Below are 26,612 nucleotides of genomic sequence, written 5' to 3' on the forward strand. Positions count from 1 at the left end.
CAATATTTAGACCATTACACAGATTTAAACATAAACATTCTAAATGTGTCCCAGTTTATTCCTGTTGCAGTGGATGTGAATGACATCAGCTGACAAGAAGTACACATGGACCCAAGCGGTTGCCTAGCAACGTAATTCTGTTGCAATTTCGCGCAATTCCGTCAAAATGCTCTAAAACAGAGCGTTTCAGATATGATCAGATGCAAATACAGGCATATTCAGGCCGACAGCATGAGGATAATAAAGTTTTTTTTCAACATTACAGCATGTAAACATGTTCTAGTAGAAACACAAAATACAAGTATGAACCTGAAAATGAGCACGATATGGGACCTTTAAAAACGGAATAATGTCACAGTATACAGTATGTTATCTGCTGCATTCCCCAATAGACCTGACAATGAAAAGTCATGATGTTTTGCCTTCCTTAGTGAAGCGTGACATTGTCAGGTAAATGAGAACTTAAAGAAAGATGAATTTAATAACACTTCCGTGTCAAAGTCGCATAATTAGACAGTATGCCTGACCGTCCTGAAGCATTTTGTGTCTAACACAGCTAAAGATTAATGTTATTGTGAGGATAGTGAAAATAAGCATTTTGACATAGTCTGTGCAGCTTTTATGTCAAATGAAGAGTTTTTAGTCAGTTAACACTTGTGGGAACTTAAACTTTATGAGTGTAGTCCTGAAATTTAGGCAAATAGCACACCTCCTAAAGAAACCAATTTTCAAACAAAACAACATAATAGCAAACCACCACGTTCTGAGAAGGAAAAGGAAACCGTGACTTTATGTGAGCATTTCGGACGCCAGACATTTCATCTGACTGAGTGATAATCTGTGAGTGATAATCTGTGAGTGCAATCAATGTGGTCTTTCCCAGTCTGTATGGGATGGGGTGTTAGCTGCCAGCAGAAGTACAGTGTACAAATATCCAAAAAGCAAGGAACATTTACAGTGTCTTTAATATACTACACAATCATATAACTCATAACATTAAAATCCAGGATATTTCATTCAGCACAGGACAAGATTTACAATGATGTCGGCCAAGTTTGGAATCCAAAACAGAACTGCTTCATGCGTCATTGTTATCATCATCATCATCATCATCATCATCATATTATTATTATTATCATCATCACCAACACTGAAAACTTCAACCCAAAGCTAGAATTACAGCCGCTGGCATCTTTGTATGAAGCTAAACCGACCACCTGACAAACACCAGGTGTAGTTAGACCAGCATTTACTATGTTCAATAAGATTAAATGTCTCTGATGGGAGTCTTTTCAAAGTAAATACCTCACATGTAATAGGTTTTATGTGGCCTCCAGCCACCATGTTATGATGAATCAAATTACTTGAGGGTGGAAGAATTTTCAGTTTAACAAAACAGAGCAATAAGTGCACTTGTGAGATCAGGAAATTAACAGATTTTTTTTTTTTTTTTCAAAAGCAATTGATCCTGGTAACCAGAGCTTTTGTGGATGTAGTCATGAGGCACAATTTTAAACAATAAATAAAAACCAAACAAATCACAGAGAACTGGAAAATACAAAATAAAGAAAAAGAACAAAACCCAAATAACTGCAATTAAAAAAGGATAACAGTAATCAGAAATGTTTCCTCAGAGAGAACCCGCACCTTTTCCCTAATGTTTTAAAATGTAAGAGGACCAATTAGGCGTAAGCAAGAACGCTTCACCCTCAAAACGGATCCCCAAACTTGCCCCTTAAAAAAAAAAAAAAAACTAAAATATGCTGTAATTGTATTCAAATGTAGTACATAAATACACAAAATTGCTTTACAATAATGAGCTCTTATTAAGAGCAAATTTTATTTGAATGTAAGTGTGGTGTTCTTGATTATGCCTATCAGGCTGTTCTAGGTCCAGTGTCCAAGGAGAGGAGTCTGAGCTTGCTAAATGGAGTCGAACCCTCCCGTATCAGAGTGATCTGAAGAGGTAAATGGAACAAGTAAAAAATGATCAATCCAAATTTGCAAATGTTAAATCTCACCAGAAACAATAGTGTAATACTCACTGTGTTAGCCTTCAACACTCATGCCTTTAATTTGATCATTGAGCCTCATCTATGAAATGGAGAGACACGTGTTACTGAGAAGTCAACACAAATACTGGATTTCTTTTATTCAGCACAAGCACTGCTGTTGAGGGCAAAGCAATAAATATATGGCAAAGTATACTGTGCTCAGTCACCTCATCCAGCTCCTTCTTTGTCTCGTCCTCCATGCGTCGTATGTCCTCCATCGTCAGACCGTGCCATTTGTCAATCCAGCAGAACAGCTGTCTGTGGAAGTGGGTGAATATACGCCTCTCCATCTGGACAGCCAGGGCAATATTTGAAAAAGACAGCGTGAGGACACAGATAAATAGAGGAGAGATTAGACCATAGTTACGTGGAGACATATAAACGTCACCTGAAGTACATCGGTGGCATTTCAACTCAAAGTTTTAAAAATGATTTTTTTTCTCAGTGCAGAAATTCATATAGTGGCCACCAGGAGGAAATCTCCTCTAAAATAAGGATGCACCAATCTCAGTCCTGATACCAATACGTGGGCTTTGGATATCGGCCGATAACGAGTACCGATCCGATAAGAGTGTTTAATTAATAAGCTGTATGCCTCACTGTGTGGAAGTCACTGGGATCATTCTTTTATGTGTAAGGCGACATCAGGCTTCACTTAAACATTGCTTTCCTAACTTTGTAAAACAAAAATGTAACAAATGTATACATAGATAAACATTTACTGAATTGTTATTAAAATAATAAGTACATATACACGCAACTTCGTAAAAACAAATCTTCAAAATTAACAGGAACCTGTTAAAACAATAACAACCAGTTTTAATGTAGCAAAAAATTGGTCAAAACTTAAACAGGAATTTAAATTCCAGTCTATAATGTATATAGTATGTAAACATAGAAGTGAATTGAATAGATCGGCAGCGTCACAATGCCCGATCCAACTGTTTGAGTCCGTATCAGCCCGATATCCGATCCGGTATCGGTGCATCCCTACTCTAAAACGACATAAAGAAAGCAACACTTGTTTACCTTCTGAATGATACTCTCCACAGTGTTCTGTAATCCAAACCAGACGAAATCAACACTGACTAGCTTGTAGGCACACATGTGTGGACAGTTGGGGTTGTCAGCGAGTTCTCCCTGTAAAAACACATAGATGCACAGATAATATAAAACACAAAGTCTCCAGGCCTTAAAAGACAATCTTTTCATTTCTTTAATGAAGTGAGCCACAGTGAAGAGCGACAGGAAGTGTAGTACCTGCCACTGAGGTCCCAGAGGCCCTCTACCTGTCTTCTCTGACTTAAAGATGGTTGGATCTTGATCCTCCTTGTAATCCTGAAGAACGAATGCAACCAATCAGTACAATGATATACAGTGTGGCCACGATAAACATGGAGCAAGCTAATAAGCAGCAGGTTTATTAGACTGAAGGTTCAGTAGATAAATGTGCTACTCAAACATAGAGAGTGTGACTCTAAGCAATTCCAAGAAGATGGTAAAACTCCCAAAACCTGGGCTTGTTTCAAAAAGCATGCAGAATTTTTGCCCTTACCTTTGGACTTATGCCTTTATTGTCAGCAATGTCAATGGGAATTACTTCCCTTTTCTCCAATTTTATACCCTCCAGTCCGTGTACCTGCAGCGAGGCAAAAAAATCAAACCATCAAGGTCAGTTGGTTGGTAAAGGCAGGGAACTAGGGCTGTGAATTGATTCAAATATCTAATCGCGTTTCATCACATGATTGTCCATAGTTAATCACCATTCATCACAAATTAATCAAACATTTTTTTATCTGTTCAAAATGTACCTTAAAGCAAGATTTATCAAGTATTTAATACTCTTATCAACATGGGAGTGGGCAAATATGCTGCTTTATACAAATGTATGTATATATTAATTATTGGAAATCAATTAACAACACAAAACAATGACAAATATTGTCCAGAAACCCTCACAGGTACATTCATAACATGGTAAACTCAAGCCCAAAGGGCAACAACAGCTGTCAGTGTGCTGACTTGACTATGACTTGCCCCAAACTGCATGTGATTATCATAAAGTGGGCGTGTCTGTAAAGGGGAGACTCGTGGGTACCCATAGAACCCATTTACATTCACATATCTTGAGGTCAGAGGTAATGATACCTGTAATGGATTTGCTTGTCCTACATGGAAGGTAAAGTATGACCACAATTAGTTACATGACTTACATTATCCTCCTGCCCCATGTCAGGCTTGTGCCACGTCTCAATCGTAATAGAGAACTTTTCTTTCATGTAGACATTCTGTAAGCATGAGACAGATACATGATAGGGTCAGTCAACAATCATAATCACACACACACAGTGATCTCCTTTCGTCTAACATGGTTACCAGCTCATCTTTCATCGTGTTAAGTTGAACAATGTTTCACTGAACACAGTTTTGATTCTACTCCCTATACTATATCATGAAAGTTAGTTAATCACAAAAACAATATACGTACCGTAATGACTGCATCAGAAGACAGGGTGGATGGTGATGGAAAGAGGATGGATCAGAAAGAGAAAGAGAGACGAGGTTTTAGATAATACACAGATTCCAAGCATCGCGCTTTTTGCTTGTGAAATTCCACAACACATACTGAAATTGTGCACTGTATATTCAAACAGCTAGGGTTGGTCTTTACTGTACAATGGGACCACAAGGCACTGAGAATGGGTTGCTAATTGTATTAGGGCTGCACAATTAATCGAATATTAATCGCGATCACGATTATGGCTTCCCACAATTAAATGGACATAAAATGTGTGCTCTGCTCATAGAAAACTCTGCTGCATAAATCAAGCACTTTCTAAACTAACAGCTAGATCAGTCAGCAGCCAATCGAAGGATGCAGCTATTCAGCAGTCTCATACATTAGATTTTTTGCCGGTCACACACACACACATGCGCAGTCGCCACATGATGGTTTTAGGTCGGCACACAGCAGCACAGTCAGTAACGTCTCGCACACAACACGTCGTCGGTGTGGAAGTTCTTCAGCGTGAGTGAAGAAGACATAAAGCTGCAATTTGTCACAACTGTAAGTCCGAAATAAGCCGTGGAGGAACTTCACTAAAAATATTTGAAACAACTAACTTAATCATACTCTTCTTATATCGTAGTTCATTCCCAGGATGCTGCTCAGAGTAATCACAGAGGTTCCATTGAGGTGTGTTCAAGCTCTACTCAGTACAAATGAGTATTGGGCGTTGGTAAATTCTAAACACTATCATGATGCGTTCAAATGTAATCTTGTAAAATGTAGTTTTTTGGCGAGAAACTTGAATAAATCTAGTTGATATGCTTGAAGGAGATGTTTTTACAGCAAGATAAAATAGATAATAAAGAGGGAATTATGACTTGTTTAACTTCCCAACACTACCTCTAAGCAACTTAAAATATATAATTAGAACTACTAATGACAAGATTTTTTTTTTTATCAAAGCAAATATTTAAATAAAAATACAATAATTTATTTCCTAATCATTTGAATTGTGTGTTTTTATGCAAGTAACCACTATAGATGGCAATAACAAAGTAAAAGGATAACATTTAGAGTGTTTGACTGTTGGAATGTAGCACAACATGTAAGTGAAAGCAGCGCTCTGTTTATTTAAATGTGAAATTGCAATAAAAATATTTTGTCCCTGATCTATAAATAATCGTGATCTCAATATCTCAAATCTTTTTCATAGTCACCCAACATGTCGTGTGTATGAGGTGGGACTCACCGGTTTTACAGTAAGGATATGCATTCCAGGCCTTCTCGTGAACCTCGAGAGAACCTTTCGGCGCGAGCCTAGCGATAATTCGTGGCACTTTACTGCAGAGACACAAACATGAATTGATAGCAGTCACACAAGTGGACACAATCACAAAACACAGATTCTTGTAGCTGAGACATAAAGAAATATTGGACTCATTAGGTACAATTTAGTAGTTTTTTTTATAGTGTCACTTTTTTATAAGTGCTTTTCCACTATAATCCTATAATGTCCTATCTATGATGTTTGCACTTTGACAGAATGTAGCTTAAGGTAAACAGAGCATGTTTTAGCTGCTGCTTTTGCGTTACTAAGCGCCTTGCGTTTTTCCTGTTCTATACGCCGTGAACACCTCGAGTTGAAAAAAAATCCAACTCAGAGCGGAAAATCGGCCAACGTCATTAGCAAAGAACATACACCTATCAGCCATAACATTAGGACAGCATGGGCACCCTGACCGGTCTGCGGCTACGCAGCCCCGTACGCAACAAACTGCGATGGGTTGTGTGTTCTGACACCTTTCTATCAGAACCAGCATTAACTTTTTCAGCAATTTGAGCTACAGTAGCTCTTCTATTGGATCAGACAACACGGGCCAGCCTTCGCTCCCCACATGCATCAATGAGCCTCCGGTCTGACCCTGTCGCCGTTTCACCGGTTTTCCTTCCTTGGACCACTTTTGGTAGGTCCTGACCGCTGCAGACCGGGAACATCCCGCAAGAGCTGAAGTTCTGGAGATGCTCTGACCCAGTCGTCTAGCTATCACAATTTGGCCCTTGTCAAAGTCGCTCACATCCTTACACTGGCCCATTTTTTTCTGCTTCCAACACAAAGTTCAAAATGTTCACTTGCTGTCCAATATATCCCCCCCCCCCACTGCCAGGTGCCATTTTAACGAGATAATCAATGTTATTCACTTCACCCGTCAGTGGTCTTAATGTTATGGCTGATCGGTGTGTATGAAGCATACTGCAAAAATCACGCTCTGTCTGTCCGGGCAATAAAGAGGCAGAGCGGTACAACGTGACATTCTGTTGAGGGTCTGGTCACACAGCGTTTAAACAAGCATTCCGCACCAAAATCACTTTGCATTTGCACATTTTTCCCCGTTGACTAATAGCAGGCTTTCTTGACAATGCTGACCTTTGAGGGAAAAGACATAAGACACAACAATAACAAAGCCATAGAGTCCAAAGGTGTGAGGTATGCAGTACGTAGCTGTGTGAATGTAGCCGTGCGGAGCTGCCTACCTCTTCAGGTGGTAGATCTTGTGGGTGTACTGTCCCTTCTCTCCATCATCGTTCTCATAGGGCTCGTTGACCAACACCTCCACGCCTTCTCCTCCACCCGTCTCATTCTTGCTGGCCTCTGCTACTGTATACAGCTGACCCACTTGGTACTGGGAGGACAGAAGAGGATGAGCATGGTTATTGTGGTTAACAGATACATTTATACAATAATGAATTCACTCAATTTTCTCATCCTGTGTAATGTGTTGGTGCCCTGTTCAGAGCCAAAACTGCATACTAATTTATGTGGTGGGCTCAAGGAAGTTTCCAAGGAAAAGCTGATCAAATCTGAGATTTTGGAAGGAATTACCCTTTAGTAATAAGCTTCCCTCCCTTGTTGAAGTAATGTTAACTGGTGACAGTTTGTGTAGTAATAGATCTTTTCCACAGCAGACATTTTTATCTTTTCATAGCAGGAAAAATACAGGTGGAACTACAGAAATAAGGTTAGGTTAATGGACATTAAAGATGCACTAATTCATATTTTTATATCAATGTTAGATCAAATTAGAGGCGTCAGCCCATCAACCTCGTTTTCAGCAAAAAAAAAGAAGTTTTCATACACTCACTGCACTAAATGACAGACAAAAGTTAGCTCCGTGTTTGCTGGATGTGTAAATAACACGTTCGCCAAACTTTGTACGACAACAATACATATGTTATTAGGGCTGTCAAACAATTCAAATATTTAATCGTGATTAATCGCGTGAAGTTCCATAGTTAATAGCGATTAATCACAAATGAATCACACGTTTTTATCTGTTCAAAATGTAACTTAAAGTGAGACTTGTCAAGTATTCAATACTCTTATGTATTTAATACTCTTATCAACATGGGAGTGGGCAAATCTGCTTGCTTTATGAAAATGTCGGTATATATGTATTAATGGAAATCAATTAACAACACAAAACAATGATGAATGTTGTCTAGAAACCCTCACAGGTACTGCATTTAACATAAAAAATATGCTCAAAAAATCATAACATGGCAAACTGCAGCCCAACAGGCAACAACAGCTGTCAGTGTGTCAGTGTGCTGACTTGACTATGACTTGCCCCAAACTGCATGTGATTATCATAAAGTGGGCATGTCTGTAAAGGGGAGACTCGTGGGTACCCATAGAACCCATTTACATTCACTGATCTTGAGGTCAGAGGTCAGCGGTCAAGGGACCCCTTTGAAAAGTATGTATATCAATGCTGTCTTTACAGCTTGTTCTGCCGCCCCCAAGTGGCCAAAACAATCTATTAATACACCTTTAAAAATGGGATTTCAGATGATTTCTTCCTTAACAATTTCTGTGTTTCACCATAGTGCTGATGTATTTCTGAAAAAGTACAGAAGTTTTGTTACACTACTGTAAAACTAAACGCCACAATAATAACCCAACAGAGACACAACAGAATGGAAAGACAAGTTCAAAGACCCCTGTTGAGAATCAATCTATCATGACTTTGAGCTAACCATTTCCCTTTCGATACCCCAGACACAGACCTCAGCGGCATAAAAGCAGCAGAGTAAGCCTTTTCTTAACGTTTTCCCCACCCTTCCCCTTACTCCTCCAACCCCCATAGGTCAGACCCTTCCTGAGTCAGGCAAAAGTGCTGTGACACTTGGAAAGAGTGACTCGTAACACTGGTGTCGTCAGCCTGGCCAGGCCCACACAAAGAGTTTCTGTGTGTGCGTTAAGTAGGAGTACTTAACGCACACACAGAAACTCTTTCTGAAGTTGCGCAAAAGATGTGTCATGCAAATGCTGAAACAGTGAATGTGGCTACTTTATGAGGGTAACTGAAGATCACTTCCTGCATTTGTCAAAATTTGGAGTGGATGGACAGCAATGCTGTAGTGATTTTAAATTTAAAAAAACAAAAACAGGACAGGACTTTTCTAGGACTGTCAATCGATAAACTATGAACAATCATGCGATTAATTGCCATTAAAATATTTATCGCAAATTGATCACACATTTTTTTATCTAATCAAAAATGAACCTTAAAAGGGAGATTTGTCAAGTATTTAATACTCTTATCAACATGGGAGTGGGCGAACATGCTTGCATTATGTAAATGTATGTGTATATGTTTACTAGAAATCAATTAACAACACAAAACAAAGACAAATATTGTCTGTAAAGGGGAGACTCGTGGGTACCCAGAGAACCCATTCAAATTCACATAGAGGTCAGAGGTCAAGGGTACATTTTAAACTGATAAATGTATGATTAATTTGCGATTAACTATGGACAATCATGTGATTAATCTTGATTAAATATTTTAATCAATTGACAGCCCTACTTTTTTTGCTTCATGCACCACTGAGCAACTTCCATAGGAATGAATGCTGTTCCTGTGTAGCGTAAATGAGCTGATAAATGATGTGACAACGTGATATTGGATCGGTGCATAGACTCGCACACTCGCCGATACCCCATCCAGCATTTTAGGTCGTATCTGAGGCACTGAACAACTATAAATTTGGGTGACAGTTGGTCACCCAGCAGACGCAGACCAGCCATGACACATCTGTAGTTTAGCTGGACAAAAATCTTGTAGCTGAATCAAGACAAGCCCTCTTCTTCCTAGCTTCACAGCGCTGCTACAGGTTAGTAACCTATTTTGGGTAGCTGTGGATGCTCCGCCTTGAAACTGTGAGCAGGAACTTAGGAATGTGACTTGTCGTGAATAACCAGAGTATCTTCTCATTGTCAAAGACAGTCAAACCAGACGTAATGCAGGCCTTTATGAGCAGCTCAGGGACAGGAGCACAACATTCGGCTGCAAACAACAAACAGGCTGAACCTGACGGGAGTTGGTCACCAATACTGGACAAAACATGTTGAGGCAACGTGCTGCCTGTCAAGTTTGTCAGAGAGAACGTAAACCTGCTGGTTCACAAAATGCCGTTTACTGACAAAAACAAGGTGTGGACCGCGAACAAACGTTATTATCATTGCTTTACAATAAGAACAACAATCACTGGGTTCAAATCTTATGCTGCTGGAGTGTGAAAGGTGTGGGCTCTATTGAGTTCCATTATGGGAAGCGTGAGATCCCGTGTTTTCCCATACAAGAGACTGAAACTTTTGGCCTCTGCTGCTTCGATTGTGACTGATTTGTTTTTGTAAGTTCCCTAACTTTATATAAGTGCAACACTAAAAAAAAACAATTAATGATTTACTCTATAAAATGTGAGAGAGCAGTTAAAAAAAATGCCCATTACAAGTTATGCAATAGTTACACATATGACAGGACATGCAGATTAGTCTCACAGTCTACAGAGCTAACTCCTGTTTCATTCAGATTTGATCCAGCTCAAGCGGTTCCAATTGTGACAGTTACTCAGCTAACACAGGAATCCAGCCAACGCGTCTACACTGAAAGGGATCAGATGGAAAAGCCGGTCACACAGCAAACGGTGATTACGTGGCTTGGTGAAATACCGGCTTCTGCTTTGTGTTAAGCAATGGTATAACAAAAGAGTACAGTGTTGTATGGAACATTTGGATTAAAACGTAGAATGAGCCAATAGCATTTAGGGTATAAAAAGGAAGGGGGTTGACACACAACTGCAGTGAGAAAAGGTTAATAAAAGCCCTGATGGTTCTTCCATAAAGCACACATCTAATGAAGGGAAAAGGTAAATAGACTGGAGCCTGCTCTCTTGATAACATGGTAGCAGCCAATGGTAAGGTAGATTGAACACAGCTAAATTAAATTCTGGACCTGATAACCAAGTGTTTCAAATGCAAGGGCATCTAAAGGCAGTCTAAAGTGACAGTCCTGAGAGTGGCTAACTCCAACAACAGCACACGTCAGGGCACAGTGTGTGTTGAGTGGTAGCCACTTAGTGTAGTATGTGTAAAATCCCATCTGCTCTGTTGTGCCTTTAATCATCTCTACAGGCAGTAAGATCAGATGCATAGTGATAACTGAAATATGTTTATCAGCACCCTGGAGAATTACAAAACAGCATTCCAGCGAGGAAAACTGAAGAGTATTTACTGTCACGGAGTGAAAAATAAGAACTGGTACTGCAAATGGCAAAAATCTCCACAATAATAGTCACGATTAAGAGGAAGTGATGAAAAATCATTGTGAAATGTGGACTTCATTTTATCGAATGCTTGGGAAAAACTACACTTTTTATACACAGAGTTTAGCCGGAAAAAAAATACAAACGTCAAATCAAACGTTTAATGTTGAGTTGTTCGCCAAGACGGAGTGCTCGCTGTGCTTCAAATGTGATGCAACTGTGTTCATAATACATGCTGTGGGCAGATATTCTAGGTTGTAATTGTCAACCGTGAGTCAAAACACACAGCCAACAGATGAGGGGACTGCAAATTAATTTAGCTATCTACCTAAATATTTACATGACATTTAAATCAAATTAAAATTAAAGCAAACAAATGAGTCCTTACCTCCTCCACTGAAATGGGCAGGACGATTTGGCTACAAGAGACAGGAAAAAAAACAAAAACAAGATATTAGGGCACAGATATCCCAATCAGCAATAAAACAGACAATGCAACAATGACATTTATACTTTTAACCTACAAGAAGTGGATGAGGATGTGTTATCGTTGGTCAACATATCAACATTTTGTTTCTAGGTTTAACTCACAGAGAACCGTCCAGAAACTGATTCTAGACGTGGAAATTTAAAGGAATACTTGGACATTTTGGGAAATTCACTCTATTGCCGAGAGTTGGATGAGAGGATAGATACAACTCTCATAACTGTAGGGTAAATATGAAGCCCTGAGCGAGCAGTCGGTTAGCTTAGCTTACCATTAACAGTGGAAAAAGAAGGAAACGGCTAGCTTGGCTGTCCAAAGATAACAGCACCTCTAAAGCTCGCTAACCTGTACAAAAGTATAAGTAAATGTAAGTATAATCTCAGTATAATAAAGACAATCCACTTTTTTATGGGGGGGTTATGTGGCAGACTGTTTCTTGGCCAGGCTAGCTGTTTCGCCCTATTTACAATCTTTCTTCTAAGATAAGCTAACCTGCTGCTGGCTCCAGCTAACGGTGCAAATTTCTGTATAGCCATGGGAGTGGTATCAAACTTCTCATCCAACTCTTAGCAAGAAAGAGAATAAGCGCATGTGTCAAACTATTGCTTTAACCTTTAGGATCAATATCATTAATCAACTTCAATTTTGTAATATATCGCACCTTTGCCTCTGTCAGCTTCTCTTTATGGGTATTTCTCTTTCGTACATACTTTATACATTTCTGATGATGAACGATTGACAGATGAATAGACTGATGAAATAATGACAGTCTACCGTAGCTCCCTACGCTGCCTACCCTCCAAAAATGGCGGAGCACCCCAGAATCAAGCCCCCAGAAAGTGTGTCGGTCGTTGATCCCAATTTTTTGTAGTGGCCAAACGGCGGTACTACGGCTTCCGTGTCCGTCACACGATGCCATTGTGCCCAAAAAGGCTTTTTCCAATAGACTTACATTGGAAAAGAGATGTCTGTAACTCAGCAGATATTTTCTTCTAGGTGAATCAACCTCCCAGTATGAACACTCTAATAGCCCTTATTTAAATCATTAAGTCCTAAAAGTTCTAAAATGCACAAATAGCCAAATCCAGAGTTATTTCCCTTCCTCCGTTCATGTGAATGAGACGCAGACCGAGGCTATAGCAGGAGCTGGGAGGCGGAGTTAGCAAGCCGTGACAACGCTGTGACGGCTGTGACCCCGTGACCAAGCCTTGTGACGGAGTGGACGCTACTGCGCCTGATCCATGGTCCCAATGGATGCGGAAGATCGCCGGAGGATCCGGGTACTTTTCCAGTCGGAAGTAGAGCCATTTTGACATCATGCGCCACTTAGCAACTTTCATAGGAATGAACGGGGCCCCGCCTCCAATGCTGTATCCAGTTCTCTTAATACATCCATGCCCAGAACGCTCCACGATTCCCATTCTCTATTTAAGAGGTATTGCTCTGCCACAGAGTTGGGGGACCCACAAGAGACGGATTTAGAAAAGAATGGTTTAAACTCAAGGCAGCAGAAGCCAAGCTATCCTTACTTTCAGCACCTAGTAGGCTAAAGGTCAAGCTCCAAAAACACTGGATCCTACACTTCCCATAATGCAACTCAACAGTGTCTTTCATTATATCCTCCCTGCTTCCTAAATACCTTTGTTAAGCTCACCCCAGAGCCACAGAAGACATTATACAGCCGTTTACCCATGCTGGATGGGTAGTACACCTCATGATGAGTAAACCGAGCACCATGTTGTAAAATCAGAGGAGTGCTCCTTTATCCAATCAGAGCTGAGGGCGTGGGTTTGATTTCAACACACATAAGAAATCTGACTTTTAGATAGATGTGACATGGAAAACAATCTTCCAGTGCAACTGCAGGAACAACAAGAATCAGTGGTTATCCAGCTGGCCTATGGAGTGCTACAGGAATAAGTCCTGAAATGTGGAAATGAGTTAGCATTTTAGGACTTCCAGTTCCCTCGTCTGGAAGTCAATGAGTTTTTTGAATGGGTTTTTAGTTAGATGCCTGAACTAAAAATACATCAATAAATACCCCACTTGTGAATTTTTAAGCCTTTATATGTGTCTTGAAAAAAGGCGGTTGCTAACAAATAGCTAAATGAGACTACTAAATGTCATCACGCCGATTCGTCCGCCTTTACAGCCTCGTTGTGTATATACTCGCACTCATGCCACCGTGGTGTATCGTTTATAGCCTTATGTTAGCTTTTTACTTCTACTCTTCACATTTACTCTTCAACAATCATAAAAGTGGTGTTAATTTGTTAAGATTATCTCGCTGAACAAAACGTGCAAGTATCATAAATGTTTGTTTGCCACGGAGCTTATTTTCTGCAATAATCCAATGTTTGTCGAGGGAACCAAGAGCACTCTATTGAGGTGACTGACAAGGACCTTATGAAACTACTAATGTCTCTCAGCACCTGGAGATTCAGCCATAAAAACAACAAAGATCACAAAATATGCCGTTCCTTCTCCCCAAGGCTCCGGCGTTGTCACACCCTGCACGATAACAACATCATGACTCAGGATTGTATTCAGGGCACTGCTTTGAAGAGTGTATTTGGGAAGTAGCAAGACAGTTAGTTCCCTGGTAGTCTCCCATTAATCATAGGGAACCTAGAGAAGAGGAAGAGGAAATTATAGACCTGTAATCAATGCTGCCACTGAGAGAGAACAAATAAACCTGGAATTTTTGGTGGAAACCCTGCATGTCTGTGTGTGTGTGTGTGTGTGTGTTCTCTGTGTATCCTTCTCTAGTGTGCCCTGATACAATAGCCAATTAATCGCCACCTGTTGCCAGCCTAGCAGAGCCTGAATATTTCATTAGAACAGATCAGAGTGAAAGAGGAGCCTTCCAGGCATGAACTTGATGGCGGCTGGTGTGATGAAAAATATATACTATTGCCTCATACACTCACAGAAAATGGTCCATTGATCTTATTTTACAGACAGTATTTTTTTTTTTTTGCTCCTAAGCATAAAAAAATGTAACATGGCTAAACTTTTAATGTACTTTGCCCCATGGTCAGATGACAGACAGCTACTGGATGTTGTTCCAGAGGTGGTGTGCACATGACATCACTGTCATAAAACTTCCTGGGTTAGGACTTACAAAAGGTGTCATTAAATCATACACTCCCTTTAACCAAGCCCATTTATGATTTGTGACATTTGGCTGACTTGAATTAATTTACTCCCGCCAAGCCCAAAAATCCCAGACCCCGTCCACATTTTTACCAATTTGAGATTTGCCACCCTTATAACTTCATGCAGGTGCCTTATGAAAAGTGAATTATACCTTTGACTAACACTCAAGACGAACTCTTCAAATCGGCACACATCAACACCTCAAATAATAAACTAAGTCAATGGAAATTGACCTCTGAATATTGTTTCGCCGCACCCATAGACGCCCTCTTCCTACCAAGCTACAGTGAAATGTCAGCAAGTTAGTCAACCTCTGTCTGTGGTGGGCAGTGTCAACCAAACCTAAACGTTTAGTGGAGTTAAATTAAACCGCTGTTTCAAACACATAGCTCAACACATCTATGCCGAAATTACTCTCATTCTCACAGTAATGTAACTAGTATACATAATAATGTATCTAGTACACATGTGTTTTCAGTAACAACCAATACACGTTAAAGTGACAGAATTCTCTATGGAGTTCTGAATGATCCAGCTGGAGTTCTAACAGCTCCACCAGGCTAAAGGTGCTGAACCGCGGGGAGGTTATTCACCGGTACAAAACACCGTTAACTAAGATAAAGACACGTTTAAGAACAACAGCAGCGTTATCACGGCCTCCTGTCCTCTGTTACGGTTAATAATTTAAGGAAAGTTGATGCGTTTTATCGACAGAAACGGAGCCAGTGTGTCTCTCCTGTCTGATAAGAAGAACAACGTAGTTTGATAAAGTTGAGATACTCACAACTCTTTAATCAACATGTTGACTGGTCACCGTCCAGACAGCAGCATACACGAGAGAGAGAGGGAAACCCGGGTAAAATCCTCTGGAAAGCTGCCGTTCATTCACCGCTTATGGCTGTTTTAATCCGGTGTTTCTTCCTGTTAGAGACGGTGTGAGCTGCTGTGTGATGGGCGCGGCCTCCAGAGAGGAGGAGACTCCACCTTTAGTTTCAGGTAACTCCATGGTGCGTTCAAGTGCAGCTGGTAGATCAGGTCTTACCAATGTGAATTTCATGTTGGGGTTATTTGCATGACAATACCCCTACACCAGGGGTCAGCGACCTTTACTATCAAAAGAGACATTTAAGGCAACAAAAAAAAAATCTGTCTGGAGCCGCAAAACATTTGAGCATTGTGATGAAGGTAACACAGTTTATAGTCTAAGTATATAGTATATAAGTCTAATGCAGTGAGGGCCAAAGAGACAATGTACTACAGAGTATTAGGGCCACATTGAGGGGAAAAAACATCTGAGATTTACAGAATAAAGTCATAATATTAGGAGAAAAATGTCAAAATATTACGAGAATAAAGTCATAACTTTACGAGAAAAAAGTCATAATATTACGAGAATAAAGTCATAACTTTACGAGAAAAAAAGGCGTAATATTACAAGAATAAAGTCATAACTTTACGAAAAAAAAGAAAATAACACGTAAAATTATTACTTTATAAACATGACTTTATTCTCATAATATTACGACTTTTTACTTTTAAACTTATGACTTTATTCTCATAATATTAAGACTTTTTTTTCTCGTGAACTTATGACTTTATTCTCATAATATGACTACTATTTTTCTCGTAAACCTATGGCTTTATTCTTGTAATGTTTCAATTTTATTCTTGAAATCTCAGATTTATTTTATTTCCTCAATGTGGCCCTAATACTCCGTCGTACCGTCGTACCATAGACCTACAACAACGATAAATAAAAATGCAAATGTAAAGAAAAAAAAGTTATTCATTTCCATTTTTAAAAATCCACAGGGAGCCACTGGAGAGGAGCTGAAGAGCCGCATGTGGCTCCGGAGACGCAGGATGCAGACCCCTGGACTACACTGTACTGCTTTTAATTACAAGGACAAGTTTCTACCTATTCTATTACTCCAACCACTGCTATCATTGCTGCTGCAACTAATATAAAACAACATTCATGATATTCATACTCATGGTGATACTGAGAATAATAGGTGGTGGTTTGACTTTAAGCACCAGCAGCCTCAACATTGACATGTTCCCTGTTGTGGTGTAGGTTAAAGCAGAAAGAATCACATGCCTTTTTATTTGCAGAATGGACTTTACCACATTGTCACATTGTCACATGACACAAAGATCCTCATGAGCCTAACAGATATTATCCTATGTGACATCAAACTGATGGAGATCATAAGGTTGACCTTTCACTTACTATTGAATTAATGATCATGTGTGTGTTAAACCATTACAGGGAGAAACCGCCCAATGTCGTTCGGGTTCAACCTGTTCATGAGACATCGCAGACAGTTCACGTCCTTTAAGGATGTTCCCTCTGTGGTTGCTGTTGCCAAACAGGTTTGCCTACAAAGTCGTCTCATGTAGGCCTATCAAAGTATGCATAGTATCAAGCAGACACTTCCACTCCATTTGACCCCACATACCATGAGTAGACCTGTCAGTATTATTACAGTGAGAGTCTGACCCCTGCTGCTCTTGTCCTTCCTCTACAACGGGGTTTCTCAAGGTGGGGTTTGGGGACCCCCCAGGGGTCTGTGGCACTCTGCCAGGGGGTCCGCGAAAAGTTTTCAGATTCATTCATTTAAACTACTACTTATAGTAGTACGGTCTAGACCTGCTTTATATGAAAAGCATCTCAAGATAATTTCTGTTATGATTTGACGCTATATACAAATAAATTGAATTGAATTGAAAATGATCATATCATTTTTAATAATATTTAAATTTTTAAATCTACACTTTCACTCAGGAGACCACCGTTAATGTCCCGTGTGAAACCAAAAGTAAACACTGACTTTACGCTTGTTGCGTACTGTTGTTTCACGTGGCCTAAGATTGTTTTACTTAACGTTGTTTTACATTAAATTTTTTTACATAATATTTTTTTACATAACGTTGTTTTACATAACATTTTTTTACATAACGTTGTTTTACTTAATGTTGTTTTACTTAATGTTGTTTTACTTAATGTTGTTTTACTTAACATTATTTTACGTAACGTTGTTTTCCGTAATGTTGTTTTCCGTTACGTTGTTTTCCGTTACGTTGTTTTCCGTTACATTGTTTTCCGTAACGTTGTTTTCCGTAACGTTGTTTTCCGTATCGTTGTTTCCCGTATCGTTGTTTCCCGTATCGTTGTTTCCCGTAGCCTAGCATTGTTTTCCGTAACGTTGTTTTCCGTTGTTTTCCGTAATGTTGTTTTCCGTATCATTGTTTTCCGTATCGTTGTTTTCCGTATCGTTGTTTTATGTTTCGCTGTTACGCTTGTTACGTAACGTTAAGTAAGAAAGTCCGCTTATTTTATACTTAACATTGTTTGCCGTAACATTTTATGTGTCGTTTTCCGTAACGTTGTTTTCCATATCATTGTTTTATGTATCGCTATTACGCTTGTTACGTAATGTTAAGTAAGAAAGTCCGCTAAGGGCGGCTTTTAACTTCACCAAGTAGTTTTGTTGTCGAAACCTAACCAATCGTTTGACGACATTAACCACGTATCATTGCGCATTTTTGCAAGCGAGATATGAGGCTGATATGAAACCAAGTCAACGTATCCCGTGGTTTGCAGAAATGCACAATACCAAAAAAAATTCTGGTGACTGGTTTGGTATAATAGTTCATAAATTGCGTTCTATTCTAACAAATCTATAACTCTTAGAATATGCAAATATGTTTAATGTCTAATATCTTTCTATTATATTTCTCTTGTGTTGTTCTTTCATATAACTAAGACTATAGAAGTGTGAAAAATAGGCTACGTCAAATTATTCCAAGATACATACATGAGGGGATCCCCGGTATATACAGTATATCTTGTTAGTCCTTGACTGAAAAAGGATTGAGAACCTCTGCTCTACAAGATCACAGAAGTGTGCACAGTGATCATTTGAAATAAGAGACACATTTATACAAATGATTGTGTTTATTTTGCTTCATATATTGATCTATTTTTTTTTTCTTTCAATTGAAACAACATGACTTGTCAATGGTAATGGTTATACTGTGGTACAAGACAAAAGAAAAACAAATATACAATATAAGACCATGAAAATACACATTCTTGTAAACAACAGAGGGGGAAAAAAGGCTTAATAAAAGACAATAAAACTAAACTGGAGCATGGTAGGTAGAAAAAAATACAAAAGGTACATGCCAGGGGGAGGGAAACAAGATGTCTGTGTTCCAACTGAAATCCCCCATTTCCTATCATCACACACAACCATAAAACACCCGCTGACGCTAGGAATCATCTCCAGAGAATACACAATTAATCAATACATCGATCAATAAACCAAACTACTGCAGAATTCCTATCCTAGGAGGCTGGGGTGAGACCGGGAAGGTGATGGCATTGAGGGCAGGGTGAGTCGTTTAAGGTACGGCAGTGAAGAAAGGTGCTTGAGGGAATGGAGATGTCACCTGGTAACTCGTCGCTCATACATCCGGGCTCAGCTACCACACGATGTTATACAGTAAATGAGCTAATCTCGCGTTAAACCGCAGAGTGAGTTCAACATGGGTTACCAGGCGAATGAAAAATCAACGTCCACCATCACCCACATTCATAGCGCTGGAGTAAAGTACTGCATCAGAGTGTATCTGTACCTGCCTGTCGTCTCTGTAGTCTCACAGGAGTATTAGTTACACACACACGCCAGGAGATACACCCTGTGGAGTTAAATTATTCACACGTGTTTTATAAGAATGGCAAATGTGAACAAGGTTCCGTGAAGTGAAAAACAAAAATTGTACTCTTATAATTAATGGATTTGTGGAAATACATTTACATTCCTATGCACAAAATCACATTGTTGTATCTCTCAAGTACAAAGCGGTATGCATTTAAGCATATGAGAATTTCCTCCCATACATTTCGAGGAATAATAGTGCAAAAACAATCAGCGTCACTGTGCGGGTTTGTATCTACAAAAAAAGATTGACAAAATTCAGAGAGGGACGTCCGGGTTTCCTTACTGACTTACTGAAATGGAGGAGAATAGGGATGCACCGATACTGGATCAGATATCGGGCCGATATTGATTCAAATAGCTGGATCGGATATCGACAACAATGGGGCAGATCTATTAAATTCAAATCTATGTTTATATATTATATACCTTACATACTGGAATTTTAATTCCTGTTTTTGTTTTGATTTTTGACTAATTTGTTGCATTTAAAAGGTTTACACTTGAATTGTAATCCTTGTTAAAATGGATGGATGGATCTGTTCTTGTTACACAAATTTTGCACTTTAGAGATACAACAATGTAAAAGTTTGGATTAAGAAATGCAAAATAGTTTAATAAAAAAACACAAAAGAATGTAATGAATTCCCGCACACTATCTGAGTAGGAAAATCAAACGTTTTGGTCATAGACTTTGGTCAGGACTTCAATGTCTGATGAATATCTATGACAAAAAAAGTGACTTTTTTTAAATAAATGGAGTGCTGGCACTGTGTGAGGACTCATTACTTTCTTCTGCATGAATACATTTTCCTTCCCAGCTGTGTACCAGGCGAGAACATCCCATTTGACATGCATAAAAATGTAGAATTTAGTTTCTATGCAAAAATGTATTTTTTTCCCACTATCTTCACATTTGTCATCTAACTAAACACATTTAAATAATCACTGCCAATTTTACTCCATATAATTCTCTTTTCCTCAAACTCATGCAATGAAGTAACAATGACTTTCTTTGCCTAACATCTGATTGGTATGTCCACGCGTATGACAGCTCCTGAACTGAGAGACTAGACTCTGCCACGCTGTCCGTGCACATAAAGGCGATATAATGTGAAGCAATAGTTTTCTTTTTTGAATCTATGATTATAAAAAAATAACAGCATCTTTCGGTTCCCGTGTCCTGAATTAAAAATCTAAGCTCTTGAGTATACATTCTTTGCATCATGCACCGCTAGTAAGCAGCCATGCACTGGGTGTACGATACAGTGTGGGCAGAAATGACATGACTGAGGTCCGTTTCTAGAGGTCTAAAGTGCGTCGTGTGCCATTCGTTTCATTTGGGAGCACCTGATGGCGGCGGAGGCTCGTCTCTCAGCTCCTGTCACCTGTCATCGGTAAACATTTCAAGGCGTGTTTGCGGACGGATGGGTGGATGAAAGTGATAGATGGATGGATGGATAGATGGAGGGAGGGAGAGAGGGACTGGGTGCGCCACATCCTGCCTGGATCCACTCCTCCTGTCTTCTGTACACATAGAGAGGCACTCTGAGGGTCATGGCTGTCTTTGGAAGTGCCTCTGTGAGTTACTGCCAGGCAGGAAATATCTGAGGAGCTTTCTCTGTATGGCATCTGAAGACAGCAGGCTGAATCAAACGGCTATTATTATGTACACACTCCTGTGCTTTTCCTTTCAAAGACAAAGACTCCTTATTGTCTGTGTTGAGTCTCATGACGCTTCACTTTTTTCAGAAGCTGCAGGAGTGCGTCTCTATCAGCCTGCTGCCAAGTAAATCTCCCTTAATGTCTGTAAAGAGGTGAATTCAAGTTTCCCAGAGCTGCTGCTGTAGTTGCACGTTGTGTTACCGTGCAGAATTACCACAAAACCGATAAACAAACCAAGAGCAAAGTGGTCATTTGAACCTGACTGATTCTTTGGAATCCACTGAATAAAGTAACAGCTCTTGTGAATAATTTGGTGGCAATTTGCTGCCTTTGTGGTAAAATGACCTTTAAAGCCACTTTAAATCAAAATGCAAAAAAAAAACACATTTCTGTGATTCAACTAGCACCTTTTCGATTTAGAAATACAGTTCATAAAATGTACACGTTATCCTGTCTGTGTGTGAGTGTGTGTTCCCCAGCACCTCACAGAAGCACTTATTGCTACAACGAATCAAGACTCCAAATGTTTTAGCGAGCGGACACTACTCCACGCCACTCTGACCTTTAAAAACACACCGCATCTAACGTCTTCGTCTCCGTCTACCTACTCTAAACACATTTCCTTCTCCAGATCATGTATGGGGAGCGAAGATTCAACAACGTATCTGCGATTCATATTGCAAGTAAATACATTTGAGGAGAAAAAAAAAACATATTTCAAACACACAAAAGGAATTCATGAGCAAAACAAAAAAACAAAAAAAGGTGTCTTCCTGAACTAGTGACTGAGTGAAATAGGACCAGCATTGTCTCTGGCATCATGCAGTGTCGTCTATCTGACCCCAGAAAGCAGTTTTTCTCACATTGCATTATGTAACACACACACGCAGAGATGCTGCTGCCGTGTTTTCTTCACTAACATTATCTGTGCATCGTGATTAAAAAGCCATCGTACTGTGATCTGTAATGCTACCAATACTGCTGTCTGTGGATTCAGTTAATGCCCTCGAGCACAAGAGGAAGCAGAGATGCCATGATCAAGGCTGCCACTTGTGTTAAGTCCTCAAAACTAAGACAGAAACCAAGCAGCCCCGTTAAACACTGTCTGAGAGAGATGACAGCTTACCGGGTGACAAACCTGGACCGATCAAAAAGCAAAGGTCGTCATGGTTACTGCGGTACAGTCAGTTTCTGTGAGGTCTCCTCTGAAATCTCCTCACTGTGGCTTTCCATTGGCTGGCATCTTCTTCTTCTGTGTTTTTTTAAGTTGGACTGGCAGAGGTTGAACCAGTCAACCGTCACCGACAGACGGAACAGCGAGAAATAAAAATGTCAAGTGAAGAAAAGATGTGTAGTGGAGTCATTTGGGGAGATATAAAAAAAAAAAGTCCGCCATTGCTTCTTTCTCCCATTAGTCTTTTTTCTTCTCAGTTCAGAGATGCAATGTCGATGGAGTGGGATTGCTCCATGTGTGTGTGTGTGTGTGTGTGTGTGTGCGTGTGTGTGTGTGTGTGTGTGTGTGTGTCAGGTTTCTCACAGTGTATAGTATCAGAGAGGGTGAGACTGGGTGTCACAGTGGTGTATTGTCATATTGACCAGATTGGCAGTAACACGGTGTGAAAGTGAAAGCGTGTTTATGGGAATGTGAGGGATCTGTGAGTCGTCTGAATGCAGACGAACCGAGAGAGGTGGCCTCCGCCACTCTCTCCTCTCCCCTCTCTTCTTCTCTTTTTCATTGTAGCTTGTACTCTCCGTTTTTTAAAAGATCATCGTTCTCTCCGCTCTCACTCCCGGTCTAGACAAAAGCCTCAGGCTTGCTGTCGTTGTTAATCTTGACGTAGATCTTGGGGTCTTCGTCGCGCTCGTCTCTGAGGCGCTGGAGGTAGCGGCTGTGGCACAGCAGGTAGAGGGGGAGGCAGAATCCCAGCATGCTCAGCACCAGCAGGCCCACGTTCACCTGAATGCAACATAAGGGTCAGACCAACGTCACGATACGGACATTTGACTAAAAAAAATCACAGCTCAAATAAAAAAATTTCCCACAGTACTCGCTCCTTTACTCATTTATGCTAATATCCACATGTTAGTGTCATCTCACCCATAAAGGGTCTCCCTCCAGGGGTCCAACCATAGCCATGAAGAGAGGCTGCTGGAGCAGGGCGAACAGAGCGCTGATCAGAGACTGCATGCCGGTCAGGCTGCCAAACTGAGAGGACGGGTACCTGCAAGGGACAAACAATGACTCAGAATTCAAACAAGTTTCATAACTAACCTAAGTATGTGGACACAATTTTAGTTTTTTCTTGGTTTGGACCAAAATCTTAAAGTTGCGATGAAATGATGCCTTTTAGATCACCTCCCTGGTCATATTGTGCACCTCTTTAGCAATATATGCACAAATAATACACAAAAAAAATCTATTTCTTTGTATTTTTATATCAAAATCCAATCATCTTGTCTTCCTGTAAATCAAAATGTGTGCTTACGTAAGCTAGTACTAACCAATTTCAACCAATAATATCATGACAGCCATGCATCAATCAATATGCAGTTTTTAGCAAAATGGGAGGTGTATGTGGAGGCGTGCTATATTCTAAGAACGTCCTCTTTTTAGCGTGACCCCAGAAGGTGGCGCCCTAGGCGACCGCCTATATGGCCTATGCCTTAAGCCGGCCTTGCCCTTATGTTTTGAACATGTCGACACTTACACAGCAGCATAGAGGCCTCCGACAGCAGAGTGGATGAAGCCTCTGACAATAGTGTGCAGGATGAAGGACAGAATCTGAGGAGGAACAGAAAAGTGAAACAAAAAGATTAATTTTGCATTAAGTACCAGATCAGTTCACAGCTGGCCTGTCCTCTCACTGAGAAATGGCTTTCGTCTTTAATAAATGAGATTCAGGATGAGTAAATAACACGCAATGACTATGTTGTCCAGTAGATGTCACCGAAGCACTTAGTGATGTCAGGGGCTGCATTGCCATGTGAGCCTCTCCTGTTTGAACATTGTGTTCACCTCTCAGTCTCCTCTTCTCTCTCTGCAGTGTTAGACTTGGAGGCTTAAGCAGCAGCACATGCTGAGAAATGTGCATCCCCCGAAAAGCTTCAAAGAAATAAGATAGTTCTTGCATCCTGTGTGTGTTTGTGTACCTGAAGTTGCAGGTTAGGGATGAGGCAGATGGCTCCAAAGCCGACCAGGAGCAGGTTGGTGAAGATGAAGGCTCTGGTGGCGTTGACGATCTTCTGAATCTGTTTGTCGGGGCGACGGGGCTGACCAGGCTCCCTATTAGAACACAACAGAATAAAATAGAGTCAGGCTTTTTTTATCGTATGCTTTTTCTTATTATTTTATTCGGCGTGTATTTTATGTGTGCATCCTCACCTCTTGCCACTCTTGTCACTGTCGTCCTCGCAGTCTTTGAGCTTCCAGTCCATGACTTGGCCGATCACAGGAGAGGTGACCAGACACAGAAGCTGGAGCACGCCAAAGATGGACGTGTAAACGCTCACTGAGAGACACACACCACAGTACAGACAGAGTTATTGTTGTGTATTTTATGCTATACTTTTGAACATGAAATGAAAGGTATGAAGAGTTTAGAGGGCATAGAAACAAGGAAACACAAAGAGGACAGGCAGTTGAGGAGAATCATGGCAGAAGAGGGTAGGTGGTTAGATCATTGTAAGTGAAGCCTGAGGTCTCTTACCCACTTGCATCTTCTCCACTGCAACAGCAGCAAGAAGCCGGCATGATAGGAGAAAGAGCAAGAGAGAAAAACGGAAAAGGAAAGACGGAGCTGAGTTAACAACAAGCAACAATGCGGTTTAGCTGAGAGGAAAGCAGCTGAGAGAGGATTGTTAGGTGTCAGACAGTCGAAAGACGAGACACAAATAGTCTCGAGAAGAGGTGCAACACGGTTGTCTGTGGTCAGATGTTAAAGATAAAAACGCATTCACAGACACACCACCTGTGTTCATAATACAGTTTAATCCACTATGTGCTGGCAACAACAGCGACACACACCTGTGCTGAGGTCTCCCTCCGTCAGGGACTCCAGGATGGTGTTCATGGCTCCCATGTAGAAGATGAGGCGCAGCTGGGTCACACACATGGTGATGAGGCTCAGCAAGAAGATGGTACTGAAGATACTCTTCATGAAGGACTGGGCTGCAAAGGAAATTAAAGAAGAGTCAGGGTTAGATCAGATCAGTTGGCTAATACATCTGGCTTCTTATCAAATACCAGATATTGGCTATGTCAGTTTTGTTGACAGAGATTCTTCCCTGAACACAGCAACATGAAAACTTATAATTAAGTGTTTTTTTAGGGCTGTCAATCGATTATTCAAATGATTGTTCATGATAAATCGCAATTAATTGCAAATTAATCAAAACATTTTTTATCTGTTCAAAATATTTGGATGGAAAAAAAATGGATTCAAAGAAAGGTGGGTTCTGGGAAAAGTTGATCATTAATCCAAGTTGTGAATATAAATGGAAATTGGACACAACTGCCCATATGTTGAAGCACTGGACAAACCAACTAATTGATGGAGCAGATGGGTTTATTACCAAGTACAGGTACCCATCTAAATTACAGGATACAGGAATTGTCCTGTAACAGGTCATGCTTGCAAGGCATTATAATGTTTCCTAGGCCCTTTTACACACACGTTGCATTTTTAAACATTAACAACTTATCTGTGATCAAATTAGAATATAAAGGCCCTAACACATCAAGCTGAGGGTCAGCCGTCAGCCAGTTTTGGGCCGTCGGTGAGCGTCTGTCGGCCTAGTTTTTGCGGTGTGTCCCGCACTGTTGGCTCTAATCTGCCCGTGTCGGAAGCTTTTCGGACAATTCTCAAACACAGATATTTTCGCAACAACATGGCCATCTGGAATGAAGCTAAGTGGTGAGTGAGAGTGGTGTGAAAACGGTCGGCAAACGCTGCTTTGTTTCATGAACGTATCATAACAACAGCTTGTATATCCACAGCACTCGGTCTTCCGGTTTCCCTTTCTGAATGACAAATACTATAATATTAGTTATTATAATTAGTTCTGAGGGGGTCCATGAATGTCTGTATCATTTCATGGGAATCAATCCAATAGTTCATCAAAACCACAAATATCAACTTCATGGTGGCGGCAGGAAAAGTCAATAGTTGTTCAGTGTGGCGTGGTTTGATACTCCTGCATTGATCAAGGTACTAGTAGCCATAACGCCATGAAGAGAAGCCCAAAGACCATTAGGTCCAAGACTCAAAGGAAAACACCTGAAGAGGCTGAGATTCTATCTATCTTCCATGCTAGCTCAAAATGTAGTTTACATACCAAACTAGCACACTGTGGCCATGCTGAGTGTTTCAGTGCAGCTACTTGAGCTGTTACTAATGATAGAATAA

The 26,612-nt window shown here is 40.3% G+C and overlaps 2 protein-coding genes across 3 annotated transcripts in view; both read right to left on the reverse strand.

Annotated features, from left to right (window-relative positions):
- Positions 1–947: 947 nt before the first annotated feature.
- Positions 948–15,810, reverse strand: LOC119490809 (phosphatidylinositol transfer protein alpha isoform-like). Its single transcript, XM_037774300.1, has 12 exons — positions 15,600–15,810; positions 11,558–11,588; positions 7,096–7,244; positions 5,813–5,904; positions 4,543–4,550; positions 4,268–4,342; positions 3,610–3,693; positions 3,315–3,392; positions 3,084–3,194; positions 2,222–2,344; positions 2,046–2,094; positions 948–1,958 (listed from the first exon to the last, which is right to left on the reverse strand). Exons 1-11 carry the CDS (start codon positions 15,614–15,616, stop codon positions 2,050–2,052), a joined length of 813 nt encoding a protein of 270 aa, XP_037630228.1. The 5' UTR covers positions 15,617–15,810; the 3' UTR covers positions 948–1,958; positions 2,046–2,049.
- Positions 15,811–20,443: 4,633 nt separating this feature from the next.
- The window catches only part of LOC119491205 (large neutral amino acids transporter small subunit 4-like), a 34,266-nt gene continuing 28,097 nt past the window's right edge, over positions 20,444–26,612 (reverse strand). Inside the window, exons 9-15 of one of the 2 annotated variants that reach the window (XM_037774945.1) lie at positions 25,232–25,375; positions 24,915–24,932; positions 24,590–24,716; positions 24,358–24,490; positions 23,916–23,989; positions 23,306–23,429; positions 20,444–23,164 (exon numbers count right to left, since the gene is read on the reverse strand). In XM_037774945.1, the coding sequence (XP_037630873.1) occupies positions 23,003–23,164; positions 23,306–23,429; positions 23,916–23,989; positions 24,358–24,490; positions 24,590–24,716; positions 24,915–24,932; positions 25,232–25,375 (782 nt within the window). In that variant the 3' untranslated portion in view covers positions 20,444–23,002. The remainder of the gene's footprint in view (positions 23,165–23,305; positions 23,430–23,915; positions 23,990–24,357; positions 24,491–24,589; positions 24,717–24,914; positions 24,933–25,231; positions 25,376–26,612) is intronic. The other variant, XM_037774946.1, reaches the window with a different exon arrangement.

The sequence above is a fragment of the Sebastes umbrosus genome, chromosome 7, assembly GCF_015220745.1.
Source record: "Sebastes umbrosus isolate fSebUmb1 chromosome 7, fSebUmb1.pri, whole genome shotgun sequence".
In the NCBI taxonomy this organism is placed as follows: Eukaryota; Metazoa; Chordata; class Actinopteri; order Perciformes; family Sebastidae; genus Sebastes; species Sebastes umbrosus.